We start from the raw sequence: 25526 nt of genomic DNA, 5'->3' as shown, positions 1-25526 counted from the left end.
TGACACATGCAACCAATGAGGGGAGCGACGGGCCGCTCTCAACGAGCGTGACTTTTGACACGTCCTTACGTCATGCACAGCGTTGCGCCTGCCTTGCACGATCAATATTGCGCCCCTCGCCTCGACAGTCTCGTGCGCTGCATTAATTTCAGGCCACGTCTTCTTTGCATCTTCTTCTGTTGGTATTTCTCCTTGCGATTTCTTTCCAAGGCATCTCTCGGTGGTATTGAACACGCGAAGCACGGCTGCCAGACACTGTGCGCGTCGTGACTTCACCCCACCTTCTGCTTGCAGCTTACGATACCCACGATCGCACGGTCTTGCTTCATCGCGACATCGCAACAGCCTCTATGATTTCACCAACTCTCACGACATAACGAACCCTCTCTCTCGACCCCACCAACCCCCCACCACCCCTCGCCGCCCCGACCGGGTTAACGGTCGCCTACCGCCGCCATGCTTGAAGGACTCGTCTCGAACCTTCTCAACCGGTTCTTGGGCATGTATGTCCAGAACTTCGACCCAAAACAACTCAATGTCGGCATCTGGTCTGGTGATGTCAAGCTGCGAAACCTGCAACTTCGCCGCGAAGCTCTCGATCAGCTCCATCTCCCCCTGAACGTGATCGAAGGCCATCTGGGCTCACTTACACTATCCATACCGTGGTCGAACCTGCGGGGCAAGCCGTTGAAGGTTAACATCGAGGATGTGTTTCTGCTGGCAGCACCCAAGGAGGACGCCGACTACGATGCCGATGAGGAAGAGCGACGGGCGCACGCGGTCAAGATGGAGAAGCTCGACAGCGCCGAGCTGCTCAAGGAGCGCAACACAGAAGGCATGAGTGCCGAGGAGGAGCAGAAGAACCAAAGCTTCACGGCTAGCATGGTGACTGCCATTGTGGACAACGTCCAGGTCACAGTCAAGAACATCCACATCCGATACGAAGACTCGATATCCGATCCAGGCCACCCGTTCGCGCTTGGTCTCACACTCGCCGACTTTAGCGCTACTAGCACAGATGAAAACTGGAAGCCCACCTTCATCACGGGCAACTCGACATCCACACATAAGTTGGCGACACTGGGTTCGCTAGCGGTATACTGGGACACGGATGCAGAGCTGATAGGGACTGGCAGAGGCAGTGAAAGCAAAGATGAGCAGCACATTGATCACGACGACTTCATCGAGAAGGTGCGAGGAATGATACCGAGAGGAGATAATCCTGAGCTTGGTGATCATCAGTTCATCCTCAAGCCTATCAGTGGTCGCGCCGGCCTGGAGATGGACAAGACTGGCAAGCCTGATCGACCCAAGATGAAAACACGGCTCCTCTTTGACGAGCTCGGGTTCATCATTGATGAAGACCAATACCGAGACGCACTCATGCTGGTCGACCTATTTCATTACTTCCTCCGACACCAAGAATACAAGAAGCTCCAGCCCAAGTCGACCCCGAAAGAGGATCCCGCTGGATGGCTGAGATTCGCCGGGAACGCTGTTCTCGACAAGATTCACCAACGAAACAGGCAATGGAGTTGGGACTACTTCAAGGAGCGCCGGGACGATCGAGTGCGATACATCGGATTGTTCAAGAAGAAAAAGCGAGAGGAGAAGCTCTCGCCTACTGACACTGAAGATCTTGACAAGCTTGAGCGCAAGCTGAGTTACGAAGATCTTCGTTTCTGGCGCTCGTTAGCGCGGAATCAGTTGCGCAAGGAGAATGTCGGGGTGAAGAAGCCACCTACCAAACAAGGATGGGGCTCTTGGATCATCGGTCGTAAACAAGAAGAACATCATGATGAAGACACTCAGATGAACGAACAGCAGCGCAAAGAGCTGTACGATGCTATCGACTGGGACGAGAAGAAAGCCATCACCGAGGCAGTGGATATGCCTCGAGAGTACGTGAAGATGGAAGTGAATATGAGTCTTCGAACTGGAAGCTTTACACTCAAGCGCGATCCTCACGGAAAGTCAACTGAAATCCTTCGTCTTCTGTTCGATTCTTTCAGCACGCAGTTCCTGCAACGTACAGACTCCATGTTTGTCAAAGTGGCTCTTGAGGGAATGCGCCTCTACGATGGTACGACTGAAGGCAGCCTCTTCCCCCAAATCATCACGATCAAGGATGCCCCGCCCGTGCCCGACGACAAGCGGATCGAAGAGCTCGATGACGACGATTTGCCGAAAGATGAGGAGAAAGAAGATGAGGAAGAAGAAAAGGAGGATCCTTTCTTCCAGCTCTCTTTTGAGAAGAACCCACTTGACAATAGTGCCGACACTGCCCTCACAGTAAAGCTGAAGGGTATGGAGTTTGTTTACAACCCCAGATTCGTAGTCGAGGTGGCGAAATTCTTCAAACCTCCGGAACGACACATGGAATCGATTGGTGCACTTATGGAGACAGCTGGAGCAACTGTTGAAGGCATTCGGCAACAGACACGTGCTGGGTTGGAGTTTGCTCTCACTGAACACAAAACCATCAATGCACAACTGGATCTACAGGCCCCGCTTATCATCATTCCTGACTCTGTCACGAAGAAGTCAAGTAATTGCCTTATTCTCGACGCTGGTCACGCAAGTGTAACGAGTGAGCTTGTCGACAAGGACACCTTACGAGATATTCAGGCCAAACAGCAGCATCAATACACCGACGAGGACTACCACAAACTGGAAAACCTGATGTATGACAAGTTTCTTCTCAAGTTGCATTCGACGCAAGTGCTCATAGGGCCTTCCATTGAGGAGACACGTGCCCAACTAGAGGAAAGTGCCACATCTAAGCACTTCCACATCGTGGACAAAATCAACATGGATTTCAATATTGAGATTTGCATTGTTCCTAAGGGCTCCGATTTGACCAAGTTCCGCGTCTCTGGTAATCTGCCGGTTCTCCATGCGTCAATCTCAGATGCAAAGTACAAGAACTTGATGAAGCTGATTGACGTGGCCATCCCCAAATTTGACAACGACGAGCCGACCAAGGAGGTCATTGAAGGCGCAAAGGGTCCGTCTAACTTGAAGCCGCCTAACGAAGGACTGTCAGACCAAGATGCTCTTGGACGGCCTAGATCGAAGTCCTTTCAATTTTCTGCGCAGGAGCACGAGCTCGTTATGGAAGAAGACGGTGATAGCAAGTCAGACGAGAAGTTTGAAGATGCTCCAGCAGCCGAACGGAAGCAGGACATATTTACTCACCAACGCAACTTTGAGTTCAAGTTCACCGTCGACAAACTTCAAGGCTCGCTGTACAGGTCTGATGCAGAGGGTCGAAAACCTGACCAGCTTCTGGTTGAGTTGATTGCGGAGCACTTTGACCTTGAGTTCTACCAGGAGGCGTTTGAAATGGGCGCTGATGTTCATCTGAGAAGTTTGGCTGTCGAGGATCATGTCGAAGAGAATCCGCTACCAGAGTTCCGGAACATCATGTCATCTGAAGACGCATCCGCGGAAGAACAGAAGGATCTGTTCTCCCTGAAGTTCGTCAAGGTGAACAAAGAATCCCCAGAGTTCCAGACCAAGTTTGAGGGCATAGCTACCAACTTGGACGTTGCAGTGTCAACCATCAATCTCATTGTAACGAGACGGACGCTGCTGACTCTCCTGGATTTTGTTCTCATCACGTTCACCAATCCAGATCAACCCCAGAACCAGCAAGCCCAGGTAGCTGTTCAGCCAGACCAGCAACAGGCCGTCCAGCAGCCCCAAGCCGAGCCTGACAAGATACGTATTCGAGCTGAACTGAAGCGAATCGCGTTGATTTTCAACAATGATGGAATACGCCTTGCCACGCTGAGTTTGAGCTCTGGTGACGTCGGCGTCTTTCTCAACGGCAAGACCATGCGCATTGGTGGACGTCTTGGCAACCTGTCCCTTATCGACGACGTGAACCAGGGCGTTCCTGAAGACTCGTCGCTTCGCCAACTGGTGACTATTGAGGGCAAGAACTTGGCTGACTTCAGTTACGAAACATTCGATTCCGAACTGGAGACTTATCCTGGCTACGACATGGCCGTTGCCTTGAAGACTGGATCTATCAAGATAAACTTCCTCACAGAGCCCTTCCGTAAGATCATGGAGTTCGCAGTAAAGTTTGGCAAGATGCAAGCAATCTTCAATGCAGCACGGCAGGCAGCAGCGAACCAGGCCACTCAGATCCAAGAGCGGGCCTCCAAGTTTCACTTCGATATCACCATCAGTACTCCCATAGTCGTGTTTCCAAGGATGGCATTCTCAGATAGGCCTGAACGTGACACCTTGACAGCGAACCTAGGAGAGATCTACGCGAAGAACACGTTCGTCCCACTCGATGATTCCGAGAGTGCGGATGTGGCGAACAAGTTGTCTGCCGGAATCAGAAACATCAAGCTCACCTCAAATCTTCATTACGATGACAACCGAGTCGAGGAACTTGAGCTCATCGACAAAGTCGATCTCGACTTCAACATCACAATAGTGGAGCACAAGCCCGAGCGGAAACGGCCAGACCTCGAAATTGATGGATCAATGTCTGACATCAATCTGCGACTCAGTCCGGATCAGATGAAATTCGCACTGGAGCTGTCTCGATCAATACCGGAGGCATTTGCAACGCAACCAGATGAGGCTATCGAAGAGGATGTCCAGGCTGAGCTGCCCCGATCGACAACAGTGCCAGCACGGCAGTTGACAGAAACCGAGTCTCCTGATAAAGAACCATCTCGAGACGTGGTTTCGTCACAAGGACCTGAGCTACAGACTGACCGCGACACATGGACGAAGCTGGACTTCGTCTTCAAAGTCGGTTCTATTGGGTTGGAGTTGATTCGCTCTGAAGACGGCGAACCTGTTGGCGATGTTGAGGCTGCTAGCCTTTCCAAATCCTCTCTCAATGAGACGCACGTCAAAGTCCGCATGATCAGCGACGGAGCTCTAGAGGCTGAACTTGTGGTCCAGTCGTTTACTATCCGAGATAGCCGTACGCAAGGGGCGAATAAGTTCCGCAAGATCATGTCTCTCATCAACAACGACGTGAAGCAGCAGTTCATGGCCAGCGTTTCCATCTCAGGCGGGCAGGAGCGAAATCTCATCGCTTTGCTGACAATCGATAGCCCAAGGATTATTGTGGCTCTGGACTATCTGTTCGCGTTGCAGGCCTTTGTAAATGCAGGATTGGCCACGGATGAACCGCTCACTATCGTTGAAGAAACCGAGGACGACGAGACAGATAGCGATTCGGAAATGATGTCGCCGGATGGATCTCGGTCACCCGAAAAGCTACCGGCTGCTCCTGAACCAACGGAAGGAGGAATGAACATCTCGTTCCGAGTCAACCTGGTTGATGCGCAGGTCGTTTTGATCGCGAACCCTGCACTTTCCACTTCAGAAGCCATTGTACTAGGCACAAAGCAAGTACTGGTTTCGAAACAACAAGCAATGACGCTACAAGTCGAAAAGGTTGGCATGTTCCTGTGTCGTATGGACCGCTTCGAGACGCACCGAATGCGCATCCTTGATGACTTCAGCATTCAGACAGCTCTGGACATGCGAAACCAGAGCGGGAAAGCGTCATTGATGAGTATCACTGTTGACATTGAGCCTCTCGTTCTTCGCCTGTCGCTTCGTGATATCCTGTTGGCTATGCAGATTGTCAATCGTGCATCTGCCATGTCTGGGAATGATGAGAGCAAGCTGCCCAGTGCAGAGGCACAGAAACTCAAACCAAATCCGCCTACGAAGAAGCCCAGATCAACGATGGGCAAGACATCTGGTTCAAGGCCTCAAGCGAAGTCCATCGCGAATACCAAGCGATCGGGTGCTGGGGCACAGCTGGAGCCTCCACAACCTGGTTCTGCGGTACTCAAGAGAGAGGAATTACATATCAACATCGAAGGTATTCGCGTTGTCCTCATCGGAGATGTTCACGAGATGCCGATGTTGGACTGGCGGGTAAAGAAATTCGGTGTTGATGTGCGAGATTGGTCGGGAGCTATGGTTGTCGACACGTCCTTGGACACCCTCATCAACGTCTTCAACTTTTCCAAGTCTGCATGGGAGCCTTTGATCGAACCCTGGAGCGTTGGCTTCCACATGGCCAAGGACCAGAACCCTGACAGACTTGCCGTAGATCTCTACTCTCGCAAGTCCATGGAGCTCACAGTTACTGCCGCTACTATTGCCCTAGCCTCGAAGTCCTTCGACTTCCTTACTAGTGACGAGGATATTTTGTCGAAGCCTCGAGGTAGTGACGCACCATACCGCATCCGGAATCACACTGGTTTCAACCTTGATGTCTGGGCCGACGGCAAAGACCAGGAGGGCTATGCGGCGAAGCTGGAAGAAGGTGAAGAGAAACCTTGGCACTTTGAGGACCCTATGTCTACCCGAGAGACATTGTCCACAGATGCTGCGACTGGCATGCTCGGAATCAAGCTCGAAGGAAGTGGATTCGACACTATCCCGCGCATACCTGTACATCGAGAAGGCGAATTCCTGTACAACCTCAAACCCAAGCAAGACCGTGTTCAGCACCGAATTCTCGTGGAAGTAAAGCTTGGCGCGGACAACATCAAGAATATCACCTTCCGCTCGCCCTTGTTGGTGGAAAACAACACCCAGATCCCGATTGAACTTGGCATGTTCAGCCCTGAAGACGGCCATCTTCTAAAGATCGACAAGATAGCTCCCGGCGATGCGAGGCCAGCACCCGTTGGCTCGGTCTACATGCATTCGATCGTGATCCGCCCAGATCAGGGATTCGGATATGCTTGGTCGAATGAGCGTTTGTTCTGGAAAGATTTGCTCAAACGCCCGACACGAACGATAACCTGTCGTGGTGAGCAAGATGAGCAGGCTCCACCTTTCTATTTCCAGATGCATGCTGCGTATGACAAGAAAGATCCTCTGACTGGCGTGTACCCGTACATGCGCCTCCGTCTACAGGCACCAGTTGAAGTCCACAACCTATTGCCATACGACTTCAAGTACAGGATATACGATAGCAACACGAAGAAAGATTGGACGAATTTCCTAAGAAAGGGAGGCATCAGCCCGGTCCATGTGGTCGAGCTTTCACACCTTCTGCTCATCAGTGTTGAAATGCAAGATGGTCCTTTCAAACCCAGCAAATTTGGCATTATCAACTCAACCGATCGAGAAAGCTTCAGACGGGAGAAGAAACTGGAAGTCAAGGATGACAACGACACGACCTTGCACCTCAATATGCACTTCTTGTAAGTTCGAACAGACTTGATTTTCGGATAACACACTAATATCACCAGCAACTATCCCGACGGCGGTGGCGCATTCAAGGTCGCAATATTCAGTCCCTACATCGTCCTCAACCGCACTGGTCTTGAGCTCAGTCTCCGGTCCCAGCAAGGACAAGGAGCCTTCTCGGGTCCACCCAGCGAGGCTGGCAAGACCATGCCGTTCATGTTCTCTTATCCTTCGGAGAACAAGAAGAACCGTGCTCTGATCAAGGCCGGAGATTCTAGCTGGAGCAAGCCGCAGAGTCTCGATGCGATTGGAAGCAGTTACACAGTAGCCTTACCGTCCACCAAGTCACGATCAGACATGCATATCGGCGTCGGGGTTTCGGAAGGCGAGGGCAAGTATAACCTAACCAAGGTTGTGTCTATCACTCCGCGCTTCATCGTCAAGAATAAGGTCAAGGAGGAGCTGCTCATCCGCGAGCCTGGTCAGTCTGATTGGTTGACGCTAACGGATGGCGAGCTTTTCCCTCTGCGATGGCTTCGACAAGGAGGATCGCCACAGTTGTCTCTTTGCTATCCTGGCGTCAACAACCAATGGTCCTCTCCGTTCCACATCTCGAACGTTGGTACCAACCATGTCAAGTTATCTAAGACCGGCCAGCGTCAGAAGCTCATCCGTGTCGATATCCTGATGGAACAAGCAACAATTTTCATCCACATCAGCGTCGAGACAAAGCACTGGCCGTTCTCGTTCAAGAACATGAGCGACCAAGAGTTCTTGTACTGGCAACAAAACCCCAATCTCGACGAGGATGAAGACGACCGCGGCTCCGGATTCCGACCGATCAGATATCGCCTGCCTCCAAGGAGTATCATGCCGTACGCGTGGGACTTCCCGGCAGCGAAGAACAAGGAGATTATCTTGAGCGCCAATGGAAGGGAGCGACACGTCAAACTTGCTGAGATTGGCCCCTTGATCCCGTTCAAGATTCCTCCCGGCCAAGAGGGCGGTGGCATGAAGGTGATCGATCTCAACGTCGTGGCGGCAGGTCCGACCCAGACGCTGGAGGTATCAAACTACAAGCCATCCAAGAGCTTGTACAAGCAGAAGTCAGGCATGGCGTCATCTGCAACGACAGGTTTCGAAGTGAAGGAGATGGACACAGATGTGACGTTCAAAGCTCAATTGCGACTCGCAGGAATTGGCGTTTCGCTCGTCAACCGTCATCTACGCGAACTGGTATACGTCACACTGCGCGACATCGAATTCAAATACTCCGACTCGGCACTATACCAGATGGTGAACATGCAGGTCAAATGGATACAGATCGACAACCAGCTCTATGGCGGCATTTTCCCCATCATTTTCTATCCTAGTGTAGTGCCCAAGACGGGCAAAGAGATGGAGGCACATCCAATCATCCAAACCAGCGTCACTCGTGTCAAGGACGATTCATACGGTGTGTTGTACATCAAGTACTTCACGATTCTCCTACAGCAGATGACACTTGAGATTGACGAGGACTTCATCTTTGCTATGATCGATTTCGCCAAGATTCCTGGCGCTTCTTGGTCGGAGGAGAAGGAAGGCAAGCTGTGGGATGACAGCCTCGACCTCCCCGAGCCCACACAGGAGCAGTCCGGCCAGGATGTCTACTTCGAGCTCCTTCATCTCCAGCCTATGCAGATTGATCTTTCGTTCGTTCGAACAGAACGTATCAACGCCGAAGACACCATGACCACATCGAACCCTTTCATGTTTGCGGTCAATGTTCTCACCATGTCTATTGGTAACGTAAACGATGCACCCGTGCGGTACAACGCCCTGATGTTGGAGAATGCGCGAATCTCAACCACCGCGCTGGCAAGCAATATCCAGAACCACTACGTACAGGAGTCACTCCGACAAGTTCACGTCATCATCGGCTCTGCCGACTTCCTCGGAAACCCAGTTGGCCTCTTTACTAACATCAGCTCTGGTGTTGCCGACATCTTCTACGAACCGTACCAGGGTCTTGTCAAATCCGATCGCCCAGAAGAGCTTGGTATCGGAATCGCGAAGGGCGCGTCAAGCTTCGTCAAGAAATCTGTCTTCGGCTTCTCGGACAGCATGGCCAAGTTCACAGGCAGCATGTCGAAGGGTCTTTCCGCAGCAACTCTGGACAAAGAGTTCCAAGATCAGCGCCGCAACACGCGGTCGCGAAACAGGCCTAAGCATGCTCTATATGGAATCACGGCTGGCGGCAATGCTTTCGCCAGCAGTCTGGCCAGTGGTCTTGGAGGCCTCGCGCGCCACCCCATCCAAGGTGCTGAAAAGGAAGGCGCATTCGGTTTTGTTAAGGGTGTAGGCAAGGGTCTTCTTGGAGTGCCTACTAAAGCTGCAATCGGCGCTTTTGACCTCGCCTCCAACATGGCCGAAGGTGTACGCAACACAACCACTGTCTTCGACCAAGAAGGGCTCGATCGTGTGCGTCTGACACGCTTCATCGGTACCGACGGTATTGTACGCCCGTACTCGCAACGTGAAGCTCTCGGTCAATTCTGGCTCAAGACCCTAGACAATGGCAAGTACTTCAACGAAGACTACATTGCGCACTTGGAGATACAGGGCAAGGACATGCTCGTCATACTCACATACAATGGGGTCATGATGGTGCGGGCAAAGAAGTTGCAGACAGAGTGGGATGTGCCGCTCAAGGATGTGCAGACTATCAGCAAGGAGCGGACAGGCCTGGCGATTACACTGAAGGGGGGAACGAACGGACCATTCATCCCTGTGGGAGATGAAGAGAGTAGGAATTGGTTCTATCGACAGGTCGCTGTTGGCGTGAATGCGTATAACGACAAATGGAATGCGAAAGGCTAAGGGGTAGAGTAGAGGTTTGGTGTGGAAGGGAAAAGGGATGGAAATACGGGTGGCGCAACATTGGCACAGACTGTCACACTCTCCTACTAGTTCTAATGTATATTTTTCACTGTTCATTGTGGTCTCTTGGACGATGGATATTGGCTGTGTGCTCCCTGATACAAGTGATGTGAAGTCGTTAAGCTGCGCCTCTATTGCCTCGCGGACGTCGATGGCGAAATCCAATGTTTCAGTAACCAAGCCGCAAAACTCATGACGCGGCGGTTGAGCAAAGCATCGCCTGTCGGACTTTCGGAGTGCGCATCGCAGACTCAGCTTTGAAGGGCTTGGTAGCATATGTCATGATGGAGAGATTGTGGCTATGGGGGCGGATAGATTCTGACGTGCGAACCGCCAAAATCAACATGGTGAAACCAAGTACCGCTGCTGATCAAATTATAGAACATGATACAATTAAAAGCGTTTGTGTACATGGAGCATACGCAGAATGTTGTGTACTTGTGTGTTGTTGGACATTCCAACGCTTGGCATGACACGAGCGCTTCTATGGGCGGCTGCCATGTATCTATATCGAGACCCCAGATCCGTGCGAGGCGCGCGCGGGGAATTAGTAGCGATTGCGACGCAGAGCCTCATGGAGCGCTTGGGTTAGGGCGAGCAGCTTGTTTGGCAAGCCGTGGATCAGCGGAAATGGACAATGTGTGGATGGTAAGGTTTTGTGGAGATTTGCAGTTCGTCGAGGACGAGAGAAAGTTCGACGTCGAACAAAGGAGGGTTACTGGAGTCGGACAGTCCGAGACATGATTTGATTTCGCAGAGTAGGCTTGACGGGCCATTCAGGTTGCAGATGTCTCAAAGACTTGCAACCTTCTAGAATGTGGATGGGGCATGGAGGCCGTCGTGTGATTGGTGCTGGTGGGCGAGGCGCAGCATGTGTTGAAAGACGAGGCACACGTGCTAATTGGTGAACCATATTTCGCGAATTTGCAACTTGTTGCGAGGTTAGTTGGGTGTTAGCGTACCGGTACTGATGACATGGCAGCTGCCATGTGTTTAGAGTCATTCGTGCTCTCGGCCAAACAGGCTGGTCATCTGCAGGTGGTTGAAACATGTCGTGTTGATCGTGGTGGGGCTGCCGAGCTTCGCGCAAGACGTGGGCAATCGTCCCGAGAAAAACGTGTTCCTCGTGTCACAGACTCGACAGTCTGGGAGAGACTACCGCATTATCTGGTGAAATTGCGCGGTGCTAGGCTTGAATAGGCAGGCAGCTAAGCTCTAATCAGGTTACTAAACATGAACTGCTAAGCAACGTTAATCTATTATTACATACGTATACATCTATATAGCCTAAAATTACTACTATTTAAATACTACTTTATACCTGTAATACTGTTTATAAGCTTCTGTGTGTATACCTACAGTTTTAGCGTTATTGTAGGCGTTTTAGGCGGGATTTAAAGAAGTTAAGATACTTAAAATTACAGTAACTACTGCCTATCTAGGTATTAAGCTCTACTATTTTATAGAATATTTTATTAAGATCTATAGACTTAGCTAATTACTTACTTAGCTGTTATACTATTCTATCTATTCTGTCTATCTCTATTATAATACTACGCTCTACTACTGTCTTTATTATAGCTAAGGCTTTTAGGCAAGGTATAAACTATTATAAACTTATAGTAAAAAAATTACTATTAAGTTAGCTACCTTTTTAGTTAAGATATAAAGATTTAGGAGTTTTAATATAAGACTAAGTACTTTAAAGTTCTATTATAAGCCTTAGTGCTAGAGTTAGAGTTTAATAATTTTAAATAGCTATCTTAACTCTATTTATAATACTAATTAATACTTAACCTTACGCCTAAACTTAGCTTATATAAACTTAAACTTAGAGCTATTATTTACGTAGCAGTAAGATAAGTTAGTAAAGCCTACGCCCTTAGTAAATTACTTTAGAGCAGTATAAATTTATACTAATTTAGCTAGATTTTTATATAGTTAAAAGCTTTAAAACCTTATAGTAACTCTATAAGTTTAACTAGCTTTATACCTTACTTTACTTACTCTACTAAGCTTACTCTTTAGTGTTATATAACTCTAGTAGCTTAATAAGCTTAGCCTTCTATATTAGTAGGCCTTTTAAGCTACGCTGTTTAAGGTTTTCTTATAAGTTTAGTATAGTTTATGCCTCTAGGTTTATTAGGTGTTTAGGCCTCCTTATTATAGACTTTCTTTTAGGCTAGGTAACTTTGTTAGCGCTTTATAAACTTAACTTATATAGTATATACTAACTACTTTTACTTTTTAGAAACTTCTATTTAACCTCTTTATCTAATATAAACTTACTTTCTGTATTATTATTATTCTATCTAACTACTACTTATAAGGCCTCTAATACTGTAAGCTTTATTAAATAATTATCTATTTTAGACTATTAGCTATTAAAGCTTACTTACTTAAGATTCTTAATCTTAAGCTTACTATTATATAAGCTATTAACTAGTAATAAGATTCTATATTATTAAAATAATTATACTATAAGCTTAGGCTTAAGAGCCTTTTAAGCTTTACTAATAGTATAAGTTATAAGCCTTTATTAGCGCTAAAAAGGCTAGTTTTTAATTAACTTTATCTTACTAAGGCTTTTCTTAATAGTAGTAAGAGCTTTAGTCTAGTACTATAATAATACCTTAAAAGCTTAATTAACTATAGTATTAAGTAGTTAAATAAGAAATATATAGCTAAAAAGAATAATAGTAAGTAACGTCTAATTTACGTAAAGTAAGTTAAGTACCTTATTAGTTTAATAAAAGCTTACCTAGTCTAATATAAGTAGAAAATTACGCCTATTAGTAAACTAGAGAAGTATAAACTTATTCTTTAATTAGCTTAGAAGACTCTTCTTATTATTATATACCTTGTTATTAAACTCTACTGTTACTGCGTTACTATATATAAAATCTTCTTAATTTTTAAGGTCTTCTTTAGTAGATTTATAGAAGATTATTTTTAGCTTTATAGGCTTAAAGCTGTTAGTAAATATATATAGTATTAACGTAGCTTAACGCTTGCCTTATTCTAATTTAATACTATACCTAAAGATAGTATAATTACTAGTAGAAGTATAAGTATAGCTATCTAAATACTTAAATAGAATTAGAGTCTTATCTATATTTAAGATATAAGTAACTAGGTACTTATTACTGCCTATTTTAGCCTATAAATACTATCTAATAAACCTTAGAAAAGAATTAATAATACTAACCTAATTAGCTAGAAGCTTTTAAGCTTAATTTATTAGCCTTCTATAAAAAATACTTTATTATTTTTTAAATTTATTAAACTACCTCTAAGTAAAGGAAAACTTAAGCTTAACGTTATATACCTTCTAGAACAACTATTAGACTGTACGCTAAAGCTACCTATTAGAAATAAGCTAATTTTATAAGCATTATTAAATAAAATATTAATATAACGCCTCTTCTAGAGCTAGCTAATAGAGGCTAGAGTTTAAAACCTAGACCTAATAACTACGTTTTAAAGCTTCTATAATAGTAGCTTATTACTACTACTATCTTCTAATTGTCTAATATAGGATTCTTATAAGTCTCTTAATCTCCTTATTATTTAGAAGTTAATAATTACCCTTTATTATATACCTCTAATATACTTTTAGTAAGGTAAAGTAATCTACAACCTAATTAGCACAATTATTAATTAATTAATAGACGTTAATCTTTTTCTCTTAGGATATTATTTTATAGGCTTTTAAGGGCGTTATATACTAATTACTTCTTTTAGCTAGTAGCTTTATTAATAGCCTAGTCCTTCTCTATTTTAGTAGTAACTGTATATTTAAATCTAGCTCTGTCCTAAACTTATATTTTATTAACTTAGGTAGTTTACTTAGGGGCTTACTAGTAAATACTTCTTTAAAGGCAGTAAAGTACTACTTATTTTATAGGTTAAATAATTATTACTACTCTTATAAATTATTATTAGGTAGTATATAAGATAATATAGCTAACTTAATGCTTTTAATATAATACTAACCCTGTAACTTAAGGTCCTGTATAGGTAGTAAACTACTGCTACTATTTTCTTAGTATACAGCTTCTCTATTAATATAGTACTACTAAGCTAGTAGAAGTAGCGTTACTAGTAATAGTAGTAGTAATGTTAGGGTATAGTATTTACCTTAATTAATCTTCTGTAAGTAGGCTAGATATAGATAAATACTAAATTTAAGTATCTTTCTACTCTTTTAAGGTATTATAAATGTATTAAGCTAATAAATTTAGCGTATAACTGCACTTCTACAACGTCCTTAAGTTTGAAACTAATGCTAAGTAATACCCCTTTGTATTAGGAGAACTTTTAATTTATCTAATTAGAGCTTAGCTGCCTGCCTATTCAAGCCTAGCACCGCGCAATTTCACCAGATAATGCGGTAGACGAGGGTTCTGTGTTTGCAGTAGATCCCAGCGTAGTCTTGGTGGCTGGGAGTTGCGGAGATGCACTTGCACGAAATGTGGCGAGACGGGCCGGACGAGAGGCTGAGCTTCACTTGTCACCCACCACCCAAGAGTCGCTTTGCCCAGTCTATACGCGGCCGTGAAGGCGAAAGTGCTTTTCCTTCCGAATGCGGGAGGCGGCGACGCATCGCCTGCCCTCGCGGCCGCTGTCTCGTCGGCATTGCATGGAGGCTGGGCCCATTTGCATGCGCTCCGGGGTCTTGGCCACAGTGCTGGCAATTGTCATGCTGGCAACAGCCGTTTATGCAGAGTTGGGTCCGGTGGCAGGATAGCTTGCTCAGTTATATGGTAACAGGTGCTGCTCCTGCGTTGTCTGGCTCCACTACCAGCACACCGCCTCGTCTTTCGTTCCCAACGTGACCCAACCGGCCAGCAGATCTTCGTTGGAAACCGGCCACTTTGCAGCACTACATATCCGTCACCAGTCCCCGCAGTCCAAGAAGCCTGCAGTAACAACAAACATCGCTGGCGATCTTGCCCATCCACTCGCCTCCACCACTCCTCTCCCACAGCCCGCGAGTACAGCAGCGAGCGGCTCAAACACCAGCGACCGCCTACGAAACGCGATCCGGGACTAGAACCATTGGCTGACAGCCGCTCTCGCTCTGAAACACGCCTATTCCTGGGGTTCTGCAGCGTCCCAATCTTCGAGCAGCCAAAGCTAGCCATACGCCGCTGTTGGCGAGCCGCGCTAAGTAGTCATCCTACACCACGGCGCCCTTGATTGGATCCCGTGCGCAGCCGCCGAACGCACCAACCGTTGGAAGAACGGCCTCGAGGAAGATAAATACACCCTCTGCCGCCGGGAGTACTTGTTCTGGTCAGTGCAAATCTTCACCTCCTCTTCGCATCCTTCTTTCCTTGTTCGCAGCAGGCACTGCCAGTCTCATCCTTCCCGACCACCTCCCGCATTTCCATTGGCAGCGCCAACTTCACTTTCCCTCGCAAAAAGTTCTTCCCAGCCCATCGCTTTCCTCGCTTGCAATACTACAATTGCAACTTCCGCCGGACGGACTTCCACAGCCTTTTCTTAATATCAACTGTCGCCTTGTGTTTCAACCTTGCCGTCTTCTGCATCTCCAAGCCACCACAGCCTTGGACACTTTGCTCACACACACTCAACAGACCGGACTACTTGCTGTGCTTGTATTCCGCCTCGCAGGCTTAATCCTATTCGAGAGCCATCGTTGGACGACAGTATTCCTACTGCATATCGACCCCGCTATCATTCTTCTATACAACTGAAGAGACCCTCTTTACAACCTACATCTACTCATCAACCACATCACCGCCACTCACAATGCCTTACTCAGCAAACCTTGCCAGCCAGAATGAGGCTGCCCTCGACCACTTCATCCAGATGCCAGTATCCCAGGACATGATCTCATACCTTGCATCGAGAGCATCACAAGTCATCCGCTGCGAGCCATCATTGAACAAGAACCTGCCACCCACCCCTCCTACTACCCCTCCTCAGCATGCTGCGTCTCACATCAGGGAAACTCCCCTTCCATCGCTCGAGGAATTCATCACATCGCTTGTCGAGAGGTCACACGTGCAGGTCTCCACCCTGATGTCTTCGCTTGTGTACCTTTCTCGGCTTCGGAGCCGTCTTCCTCCTGTCGCCAAGGGAATGCCCTGCACTGTCCACCGTATCTTCCTTGCGTCCCTCATCCTTGCGGCTAAGAACCTGAACGACTCGTCGCCCAAGAACAAGCACTGGGCCCGATACACCGCGTGCCGAGGATACGAGAGCTTTGGCTTTTCGATTACAGTAAGCTCCACTCCAATCACCCTTTCAGTATCACAACGCTAATTCACAATTTAGGAGGTCAACCTGATGGAGAAGCAGCTCTTGTTCCTTTTGGACTGGGATCTCCGCATCAACCCAGAGGACCTTTACTACCACCTCGAACCTTTCCTAGCTCCCATCCGTGTTTACCAGGCACGAAAGGCTGAGCAGGCGAGAGCCGCTGAGCAGAAGTCTCGCTCGCGCCTTGATGTCTCGTACCAGTCCGCGCCCTACTCTTCGTACTCGAGCCACCCGTCGTCTCGTGAGGCATCGCGAACACCGTCATTGTCGCCACCTACGCGTAGCTCCTCTGCGTCCAGTGCTTCCGACTCCCCCGACAGCTTCAGTGACTACGACGCGGGCCAGAACGCCCACCTTGTACATATCCAACACTCGCTCCCATTGTATGAGGACAAGCCGTCGAAGAAGGCGAAAACCTCGGGCGGATTCTTCAACAGAATGTTCGGCGCGGCCCCTGTAAACGGCCCATACCGCCAACAGTCCTATTAATGCACTCTTTACCACTTTACATTACGATTTTCTTTTTGTTGCATCATAGCTCGTTTGCATCTCACGAAGAGAACGGAGGAACACGGACATTGGTTCCGAGGAACCCCTCACAGGATGAGGCCACCGCATTTATCAGGTGTTTGGGATATATAGGACATAGCATTTGCACACGGCGTCGGCAAGAGCCAGGATCTTACGATTTATTTTCGTTTCTTTTTTAGTTTCCCTCATCAAATATCGGCCCATACGGCTTTGATATCCCGGAGTAGTTAGACATGTTATCTGCCCTTTCCTCAAAGGTGCTGATGCGAGTAATGAATAACAAATTTTCAAATCTCCCGTTTCCTGTTTGGCGCTGCTCGCTTCCTCCCGCTGTCTCCGTGTAATTACCGACTTAACGGCTATCATCGAGTTTGATCCTGCGAACAGTGTGTTCTTGAGTGGTTGACTCGCGGAGATAGTTCTGTCGAACATGGCTGTACAGGATCATCGCCTCTGTCGGCCTTGTCTGTATGTCTCCTCACCGACCGAATGCGCAGCCCCTTCCGTCACGCATTCGCACCCAACAAACTGCGCCATAATACACACATACGCAGACTTACATGACACGGCAGAGAAAACCCGCACCCACCTTCCTTGAGTGGTGAGCACATAGCGATGCGCAACGCAGGGGCGCACCGGAAGCGTGGTTTGGAGTTGATCTGGCGTTTCAGGCCAGCGCTTACTGTTTTGGTGTTTTCGGGCCTCGGCGAGATGATTGGTGGGGAATTGATTGCAGATGGGGGCAGGGCAAACCGTCGACAATCTTCTGCCGTCGTGGCCTTCTGCTCCTCATGACCTGATGACAGCTGTTATTGTTGTTGTTGTTTCGCTCCAGTGGCGAAGTGCATGCGTACTTGGGCGGATTTCTACAGAGGAAGGGGATGTGGAGACGGCTTTGGAGGGGTGGGGCAGGGATTCGTTAACTACTCACAGATATCGGAGGCTTTCAGAAACGACCAACTAGTCAATAACACATCACACAGAGCATCAGAAAACTACGAGTCGGCCTTGTTCTGATCAGAATTTATCATAAGGCACACACTTGTCACACTTACACCGACTTGGGCGTTGTACAGAATTGTTCCTCATCTTACACATCATGCAGTACGTTCCGTACCTGGTGACTACAAAATGCCTTTGCATGCATCGGTGTCAACGCCATGAACCATTCCGATAGCCAAAGCCTTTTCTCATTTCCACAGACTTTAATGCAAGGCCCTCTTCTCCGGGTATTTACGACATTCCGAGCAGACGGTCCAGATCGAGGCCTCGGTATCAGTGTCGTACAGTGTTCAGTTCTCCAAAGCTATCTGGCAACCAAAGCCAAATGTAGTCTTTTGATTTCCGAATTTCCTGCTTGATCCTCGCCAACCAGACGCATGACCAAACAGTGCTCTTATTGACATGGACTTTCGTCGTGGCTTGACGTCGCTGTTGAGTACTTGAAACTCAGGATACACCAAGTAGTCATTATTCATCATCGGCTTGGTCTCTAGGTTGATAGGACGGCTACCATTCATCCCAAGCGATGTTGTTGATGCTCCCGATATCGACTGGATATCGGGGCCTTATAGCCCGTTGGTGAGACTTGTGGTAAGGGTACTCGGTGGACTTGGTTGTTGCTGGTTCTTGTCACATCCTCACTAATTTGCTATAAGTAATATTTAGTTTGTTTACAAAGCCAATCCTGGAGGTCAGCCAGATAGGACCAGTGTGTACGCGCAGCATGGAGTGCATGTTCGATAACGTATAGACTCAGTTCTGTGCGTCTACGTGAGACGAATACCTATAAATAAGCAGCGACGATGAGAAATGCATGGACCGTGGAACGATGAAGAGTATAAGAATGAAGCAAACGCAAATACTTAGAAGGCCCACATCTATATGAAATTGTGTAGCCTAAAGTATGCGAGATATGTTTAAAGTCTCTGAACAACATCGTGATGGTGTGATCATCCCCCGATATGTCAAACGCCATCCATCCCTGTGGACACCCGGGATATACCATCTACATGAGACCAAACGCCAATCAAGATAAACACACAGACAAAACAAACATCAACCCCACACAATCAAGCGATCCATCTCCTCCCCATCTTCCCCACCATTTCATTCACGCTAGCCATCTGAGCATCACGCTCTATATCCTCCATCCTCTGCCTCTCAACATCATCTACCAAACTCTTTCCCTTCCTCTCCCTATCCAGAATATCATCCTTCCTCCGTTTCTGCTCAACCTGTCTATTCCACTCCTGCTGCTGAATATGCCTCGCCTGCTCGTTCCCAACCTCCTGCTCATGCAACCACACACCCTTATTATCCTGGAAAACCTCTTGCAGCTGCGACACGGAGCCACACACGCCGTCGATCTCACCCCACGGAAACCACGTCTGCTCTTCGGCAGTCCACACGCCACCACGCCCGCCGCGCGTGTCCCAGGCCCGGTCGCCGCCTACAAGCGAGTTGTGGTACCCGTTGGCTGACTGCGGCGTGCGGAAGTAGTTTCGAAGGAGCGCGCGTTTGTAGTGTGAGTACCACATCGTGTTCCAGCTTGGGTTTATGGTGGATGTGTCCTTGTGAGTAATGGTAGGGCTGTTGAGGACGACAGCGGGGATGGCGCCAGTGTATGTGTTCTGGAGGAGGGGGACGTTGGCCCACGGCGTGTGGCGGTCGGGTAGAGTGTCGATGTTGAGATTGTAGTCCAGTTTGTCGATGTAGGCGGGCTTGTCGTTTGGTGAAGGGTTGTGCAGGTGAGGATCAGACCGCCAGAAGGGTGCCTGTGCTTGGCTGAGCGCAGGGGGTAAGGAAAGATGCGGCGTCAGAGTGTTCGGATGACGGTACTGTGAGAGATCCGTCGTGTTGTCGTGCGTCAAGGCGACGAGCTCGTTCTGAGCGCGGTAGATGACTGGCTGGAAAAGCGTGTGCGTGTAGTCGAGGCCCATCGAGTACTCGTGCTGCTGAGTGACATTTGTGGTCTCTGGTCTTTGCTCGCCTGTCCACTTCGCCTCTACACCCAAGAACTTCCGTAGTTTCGTGCCTTTCTCCTTTTCTGCTGCGTCTCTTCCAAGTTGTTGCTCTCCGAACAAAGTTGCAAACACGGACTGAATCGTCTGGTCCTGGCCGTCCTCCCCGAGGAACTTTGCCACAGCAGCCCTATACATTACCCTCAAGTCTTTCGCTGGTCCCATAATTGTCTGCGAGCTCAAGTACTTCGCTGGCATATCCCTGACCCTACCGTCTGTATCTTTTCCATACAGGTCGAAGGCAACAGGATTAGGGGGCGCATATTGGCAGGCCATATCCCCCCCTTCACACCTCTTCATTGCGCCGAAGACGATTGTTTGGTTGAATCTATTCGTGCTGTACTTCTTCCGCAGCCGGGCATTCGCATCTTCCAGCACACTCTCGTACTGCTTGATCATCACGATGCTAGGGAGTTGGAACCAAGAGTTCTGGCCATCTACAATAAGCACTAGGTCCTCATCGTGTACTAGCTTGTCGTTGTCGAGGTAGTTCTGGATGTGGAATAAAGTGGCATTATCCCTTTGAAAGTCATTCTCGAACGTCTTGTGCATGTTGATCGCACTCGGCGGAGGATAGTTTAGCAGCATTGCAGATAACGTTGTCTTGCAGAAATCATTGGAGTCCTTCTCGGATGGCATTATCAAAAGGTGGAAGTTGGGAGTGGTCTTCTTGAGCGCTGTAGGTACACGGTCGATTTCGCCATTCTCGAGCTGTAGCGTCGTGTTCGAGGGTTGGAATGGCGTGTGTACACTGGGAAGATGCTGTCGCCACCCGTAACTTGACGATAGAGTGTGGTATTTTGAGGATAACGCCTGATGATGCATGAGCTATATGCTTGGAGTATTTACCCAAATACGTCTATTTAGTTCTGGAGAGAGAGAGAACTCACCTCGTGATGCCTCATAGTCCCGAGCATTACCACGATGAACAAAGCCATCAAAACCAGCATCCTCCCTCTTCTCGTACATCTTGTCCATTGGACCACAGCGTTTCCAAGGTCCGCCGGCGATCGTCTTGGTGACATAGGTATAGTCTGCATCGTATCGTCGACTACGCCAACGCTTGTCACGACGGCTAAGAAGGCTGGATGAGTAGATGGCCCGTCTTGTCGTTTTCAAAAAAGACAGATGTGGGGAGACAATCGACACGGTGTGCCCGCTCTTTCTCACAATTGCATTTGTGCGTTCCCAGCTAACGCAAGGCACAAAGAACCCTCTCTCCGGCTATTTGGAAACCGACCTTTTGCAGTCCTTTGTACTCGATTCGGTGTGATCGGCGGGTGGACGTGTAACACGCGCGTACTACTTTGCGGGGTACGATGAATGGAAAGAAAAATATACAAAACGAGTGTGTTATTGCAAGATGGGGGAGCAGAAAAGAAAGAGGCCACGCTGGAAACCGCGTACTGCAAGCAATATTTCCAATAATACCTCTGATGGTTCAGCTCTTTCATGTTTGTTCTAGTTCCAACACAAAGAATCAGCCACGCCGCGTAACGTCAGCTAGTCGAAACGCCGCTAAGCACTATCCTTCACAGCTTTCACACTTGCCGCGCAAGACTCCAAATTGGTGAGTCGCGAAAGTTGCTCATGGTGTTGATCTGATATTCTGCCGGCAAGCCTATGATTATACTTTTTCTTTCCAATCCCCAAGAGAGTGGCAAACCTCAACTGGAATTGTATGGTTCAAGACCGTATTCATAAGTTCGTGACGTACCCCCAACAGTCTCGAATTCTAGACCCGGGCGCTAAAGCTTAGATCGAACGACGATCCTGGGGCTCCGGAGAGGTGCCCGCAACCTATAAAGCTTGTTTAAGCCGCCACGAGGGGATGCATGGCGTGGACATGGGATATCAGCTCTGCAAGGAATAGGGGCGGAGTCGTTGCATGGCGCTTCACTCCGCATCTAGGGGAATTTACTAGTTTCGTCAGATACGAGGTAAAACCAAGTGCCTTTTGAACACTACCATCTGTGCCCAGATCGAGTTACACAAAAGTATAAAACTAGGGCTGGCTGCTAAGGCTACGAGCGTGGAAGTATTTGACATACGGCTGTCTTTCTAAAGTGATGTTGCCTTGCTATGTATACTATGACGTATCCAACACGCATTGCAAAGTGCATTTCCAAATCTCAAGCTGCACCGGGGTATCTGTGCCTTGTCCGTACACAAAAAGGCCGTCACCATCTCAATACACATGTCTCCTACTTTTTCCTCAACGACAATGGCGTGAACCTGTTATCCAGTCTGTAAAGACCCTCCTCAGACGACGTAGTGTAGATACTCGAAGCTGTCGTCCTGGTTGAACAGCTCGCAGGTGTGTTGACAGGATCCACCGGAACACGGAATGCGAACGATCCGAGAGCCTTTTGCAGAAAGCTTCCAAGTGCGTGCCCGGAGTATTTCCTCCTTCTGATCTGAGGACTCACGTTCCCATGACTGTCCTCGCCAAGTGGCTCGATAGCTCTAACAACACGTCAATCCAACAGTCATACATCTTGAGCTTAGCTTTGAGGTAGATACAACTTTATGGTTTTGTTGCGGACCTCCTCGCACTGCCCTAGAGCTTGGATATGCTTCCCCTGTGCGACTCCCCAGGTCGTGATCACGGCCTCGTCTTCCCGCATTCTGTCCATGTAGCTCGCGAATCCGAGTTTCTTTGTTGTTTCGCCGCGACTACGGACAAAGTGATCATCCAAGTCTTGAAGCTGCACGTTTCTTGCATTGAAGTGAGTAGCAATGGCTTTGCTGAGCTGCATGTACGATTTGACGTATCTCTCAAACTGAATGAAGTACACGTCAGTGGATTCGCGATCCAGTTTCGACGGAGGACGAGGAGCTGCAGGGATGTCTGGAAACTTCAGGCTTTGTGCGCTGCTCGGCTTTGTGGGATGGGCGCTGGAGGCCTGTGACTTGTGGGGAAGTGAGTCGCCGAGATCACCCATGTCGAGGCCGCCATTCTGAGTGGATACAAAAGGCTCAACCTTTGCCATGCCTTCGACACTGCTCAGTCCAAACCCAGGAAGTGCGGCAGCAACAAACGCAGAGGCGTTGGCAGAGCTAGTCGGCACTGTTTCCTTGGTGGCACCACTCGGGCTGAAGCCAGGAAGTGCAGCGGCAACGAAAGAAGGGGTCTGAGCGGAGCCCTTTGACACTGGTACCGTTGTGGGTGTTGCTTGAGTTCTTGAATTCGAGGGGTTTCTGCTTGGGGCAGGTGGTGTACTCGAATCGATGTCCATTGCATCGGCGTCCTCGGTAAACGCCTGATATTTTGTGCGTGAAGGATCAGCCTGATCTTGCGGCTTCGAACCGCTACTGTGGGGCACGGACGACTTCCGCGCAGCTTTTTGTCGCTTCGTAGATTCAGACGCACGACGAGGTTCAGCTCCTAGAACCCAGGATGCCTCTTTGAATGACTCTTTCCATGCCTGTGGGCTGAACGTTGTAGGATGGGCTGCGGCTGCGGCTGCAGCTGCAGACTCGGAGGACGGAAAGAAGGAAGCTTTAGGCGGAGGCCCAGGAGGCGGTGGAGGGAAGTAGGGCTGAGAGAAGGTAGAGACAGGAGGAGGGTTCGTTGGTTGGCTAGAAGACGGTGTCTTCTCTGGAGCCGGTCGATGGGACGGCTTGCTCCGAGTTGGAGAAGTGCGGCCTTTGTTGTTGGACGCTTTTGGCATGCTGGGAGCTTTTGGTATGTTGGGAGCAAAGTAATCAGCACTGCCTTCGAACTTGCCGTGCCAATCCGAGGGTGAGAACTTCATATTGATGCTCTCCTCGCTCCTACTTTTGAAGGGATTGGGAGCGTTCCCTGGCCCACCGCTGGTCTGTCGACTTGGCTGCGGGGTGCAGAAAGCTCCCTGGCTCCAAGCTGGTTGGGACTTTTGCGGAGGCGGGGGCGGTGGTGGTGGGGGACCTCGGTGCTTTGTGCTTGTGTGGATGACGTCTGGCTCGGACTCTTCGTCACTCGAGTCTGGGTAGGGGAAGGGGAACGGCTTGGTGGACTTGCCACTGTAGGAATTGCGCTGCTGGCGTCGTCCCGAGTCCGAGTACGAGCCGGCTTCTGCGGATGGGCTGGGACGGTGGGAGTGGTTGGGCGAGTTGCGCACGCTAGCCGATCTGTTGATGCTTTCAAACATGGACGTCCGCTCTCCCGCTGCGTTGGAGTAGTAGGGCGTCCGGGTGCGGTTAGCCTCCGAGTACGGCACCTCGTTGTTCTGCGCGTCCCTCATGGGCGAGGGCGGAGTTTGGGCAGGGCGTGCATAGCTGGAGCGGTATGCGGAGCGGGCCTGGCCCTCGTCGGCGCCGGGAGTGCCTGGATCGAAGCCCCTCCTCGACGACGACGACGGCACTCTGGTGCTGTGGCTGCGGCCAAAGGGCTGCCCGTTTGGATTGTGCTGTTGGGCGCCCGAGCCCTGGGGACGTGTCTCCTCGGCACGCGGCTGCTTCATCTTCTGCCATGCTGTAAAGACGTTGGCGCGGGCGTCTGCACCCTTGTCTCTCGCGTCTGGCCGCTGTGCAGTCGGCGGCGAGCGGAAGTTCTTGCCCGTGAAGCGGTCTGCGCCTGTCGTGTAGGTGCTGTGGTGTGGCGGCGGCGGCGGGCGTGGCGGGGGTGGAGGCGGGGGTGGGGGCGGCTGCTGGAACGGTTGCTGGTACGGCTTTGGTGGAGGGGCGCGATAGTAGGAGCCGCTGGCCGTCGACGTCGTGTGCGCATCGCGGGGCGGCGGTGGAGGCCTCGTCCGCTGCGTGTTGGACGCGTTGGTGGGGACGTTCAGGTGGCGGTACTTCCTTCGCTCGGCGTCGTACTTTGCGCGTTGCGTGGGATCGCCCAGCACCTCGTGGGCAGCCTGGATCTCCTGGAACTTGACCACGAACTCGGCCTCGCGTCCAGGGTTGCGGTCCGGGTGGTATTGCAACGCGAGCGTGCGGAAGGCCTTGCGGATTTCATTCTCGCTTGCGCTGGCCGAGATTTTCAGGTCGGCGTAGTAGTTTCGTGCGGCATCAGCTTTGGCCATGGCGGCGGTGGTGTCGAAGCTTTGGGGGGTGTGCCTAGACGGGAGTACTTCGACTTGGCCGTCCTGCCTGCTCTTTCACTGTCTACCTGATCTCGTCGACTGCCTAGCCTCTACAGTCGCAGGGCGGTGCGTCACTCAGATGGTTGCTGGCCTGGCGCGTCGATGCAGCACCATGGTGCATGTGTAACGCGGAAAGGCAGCAGCAGCAGGGGAAATCAGCTAAGCGTCAGGTCGTCACTCGCATGGCGTCAGTAGCTCCGAAGCAACGTGCCTGCTTGGAGGTGGTCTGTCGAGGCTTTCTTGTGTCTGCTGCGCTGGCGGGGTGCTGGTATGGCTTGGACTGGCCTGGCCTGGCCTGCCTTTTGTTTGGACGTTGAGACTGGGCAACCGTCCAAGTTACTAGCCACGTCCCGCTCTGCACCAGAAAACCACCTTCAGATCCCCATGACACTGAACAACAAGTCTAAAGACTAATCAATCCATCCTATCATCCCAGGCCTGTTCTGTTCTCTGCCAACCAAGACCAACGAGCGTCAATGTTGAAGCCATCTCA

The 25526-nt window shown here is 49.6% G+C and overlaps 4 protein-coding genes across 4 annotated transcripts; 2 read left to right on the top strand and 2 right to left on the bottom strand.

Annotated features, from left to right (window-relative positions):
• Nucleotides 1-136: 136 nt before the first annotated feature.
• P153DRAFT_395693 (vacuolar protein sorting-associated protein 13) lies at nucleotides 137-10179 on the top strand. The gene is made up of 2 exons (XM_033671420.1): nucleotides 137-7211; nucleotides 7260-10179. Exons 1-2 carry the CDS (start codon nucleotides 457-459, stop codon nucleotides 10057-10059), a joined length of 9555 nt encoding a protein of 3184 aa, XP_033524646.1. The 5' UTR covers nucleotides 137-456; the 3' UTR covers nucleotides 10060-10179.
• A 5718-nt stretch (nucleotides 10180-15897) lies between these two features.
• Nucleotides 15898-16899, top strand: P153DRAFT_384537 (cyclin; the record flags this gene model as incomplete). Its single annotated transcript, XM_033670346.1, has 2 exons — nucleotides 15898-16371; nucleotides 16426-16899. The coding sequence occupies 2 exons, from the start codon at nucleotides 15898-15900 to the stop codon at nucleotides 16897-16899; spliced, it is 948 nt and encodes a 315-aa protein (XP_033524645.1).
• Nucleotides 16900-19013: 2114 nt separating this feature from the next.
• P153DRAFT_356058 (uncharacterized protein) lies at nucleotides 19014-21004 on the bottom strand (the record flags this gene model as incomplete). The annotated part of the gene is made up of 2 exons (XM_033666618.1): nucleotides 19014-20792; nucleotides 20855-21004. The coding sequence occupies 2 exons, from the start codon at nucleotides 21002-21004 to the stop codon at nucleotides 19014-19016; spliced, it is 1929 nt and encodes a 642-aa protein (XP_033524644.1).
• A 1464-nt stretch (nucleotides 21005-22468) lies between these two features.
• P153DRAFT_337839 (uncharacterized protein) lies at nucleotides 22469-25294 on the bottom strand (the record flags this gene model as incomplete). Its single annotated transcript, XM_033665760.1, has 2 exons — nucleotides 23036-25294; nucleotides 22469-22948 (listed from the first exon to the last, which is right to left on the bottom strand). Exons 1-2 carry the CDS (start codon nucleotides 24971-24973, stop codon nucleotides 22469-22471), a joined length of 2418 nt encoding a protein of 805 aa, XP_033524643.1. The 5' UTR covers nucleotides 24974-25294.
• Nucleotides 25295-25526: the final 232 nt, after the last annotated feature.

The sequence above is a fragment of the Dothidotthia symphoricarpi genome (genome assembly GCF_010015815.1).
Source record: "Dothidotthia symphoricarpi CBS 119687 unplaced genomic scaffold P153scaffold_8, whole genome shotgun sequence".
NCBI lineage: Eukaryota > Fungi > Ascomycota > Dothideomycetes > Pleosporales > Dothidotthiaceae > Dothidotthia > Dothidotthia symphoricarpi.
Note: the sequence above shows the minus strand (reverse complement) of the source record. Positions and strands in the feature narration are given on the sequence as shown.

What these genes read in the sequence shown, in the direction of transcription:
- P153DRAFT_395693 (XM_033671420.1), top strand. Translation starts at nt 457, where the DNA reads ATGCTTGAAGGACTCGTCTCGAACCTTCTCAACCGGTTCTTGGGCATG. An exon ending in CACCTCAATATGCACTTCTT is followed by an intron (nt 7,212 to 7,259) that starts GTAAGTTCGAAC and finishes TAATATCACCAG; the next exon opens with CAACTATCCCGACGGCGGTG.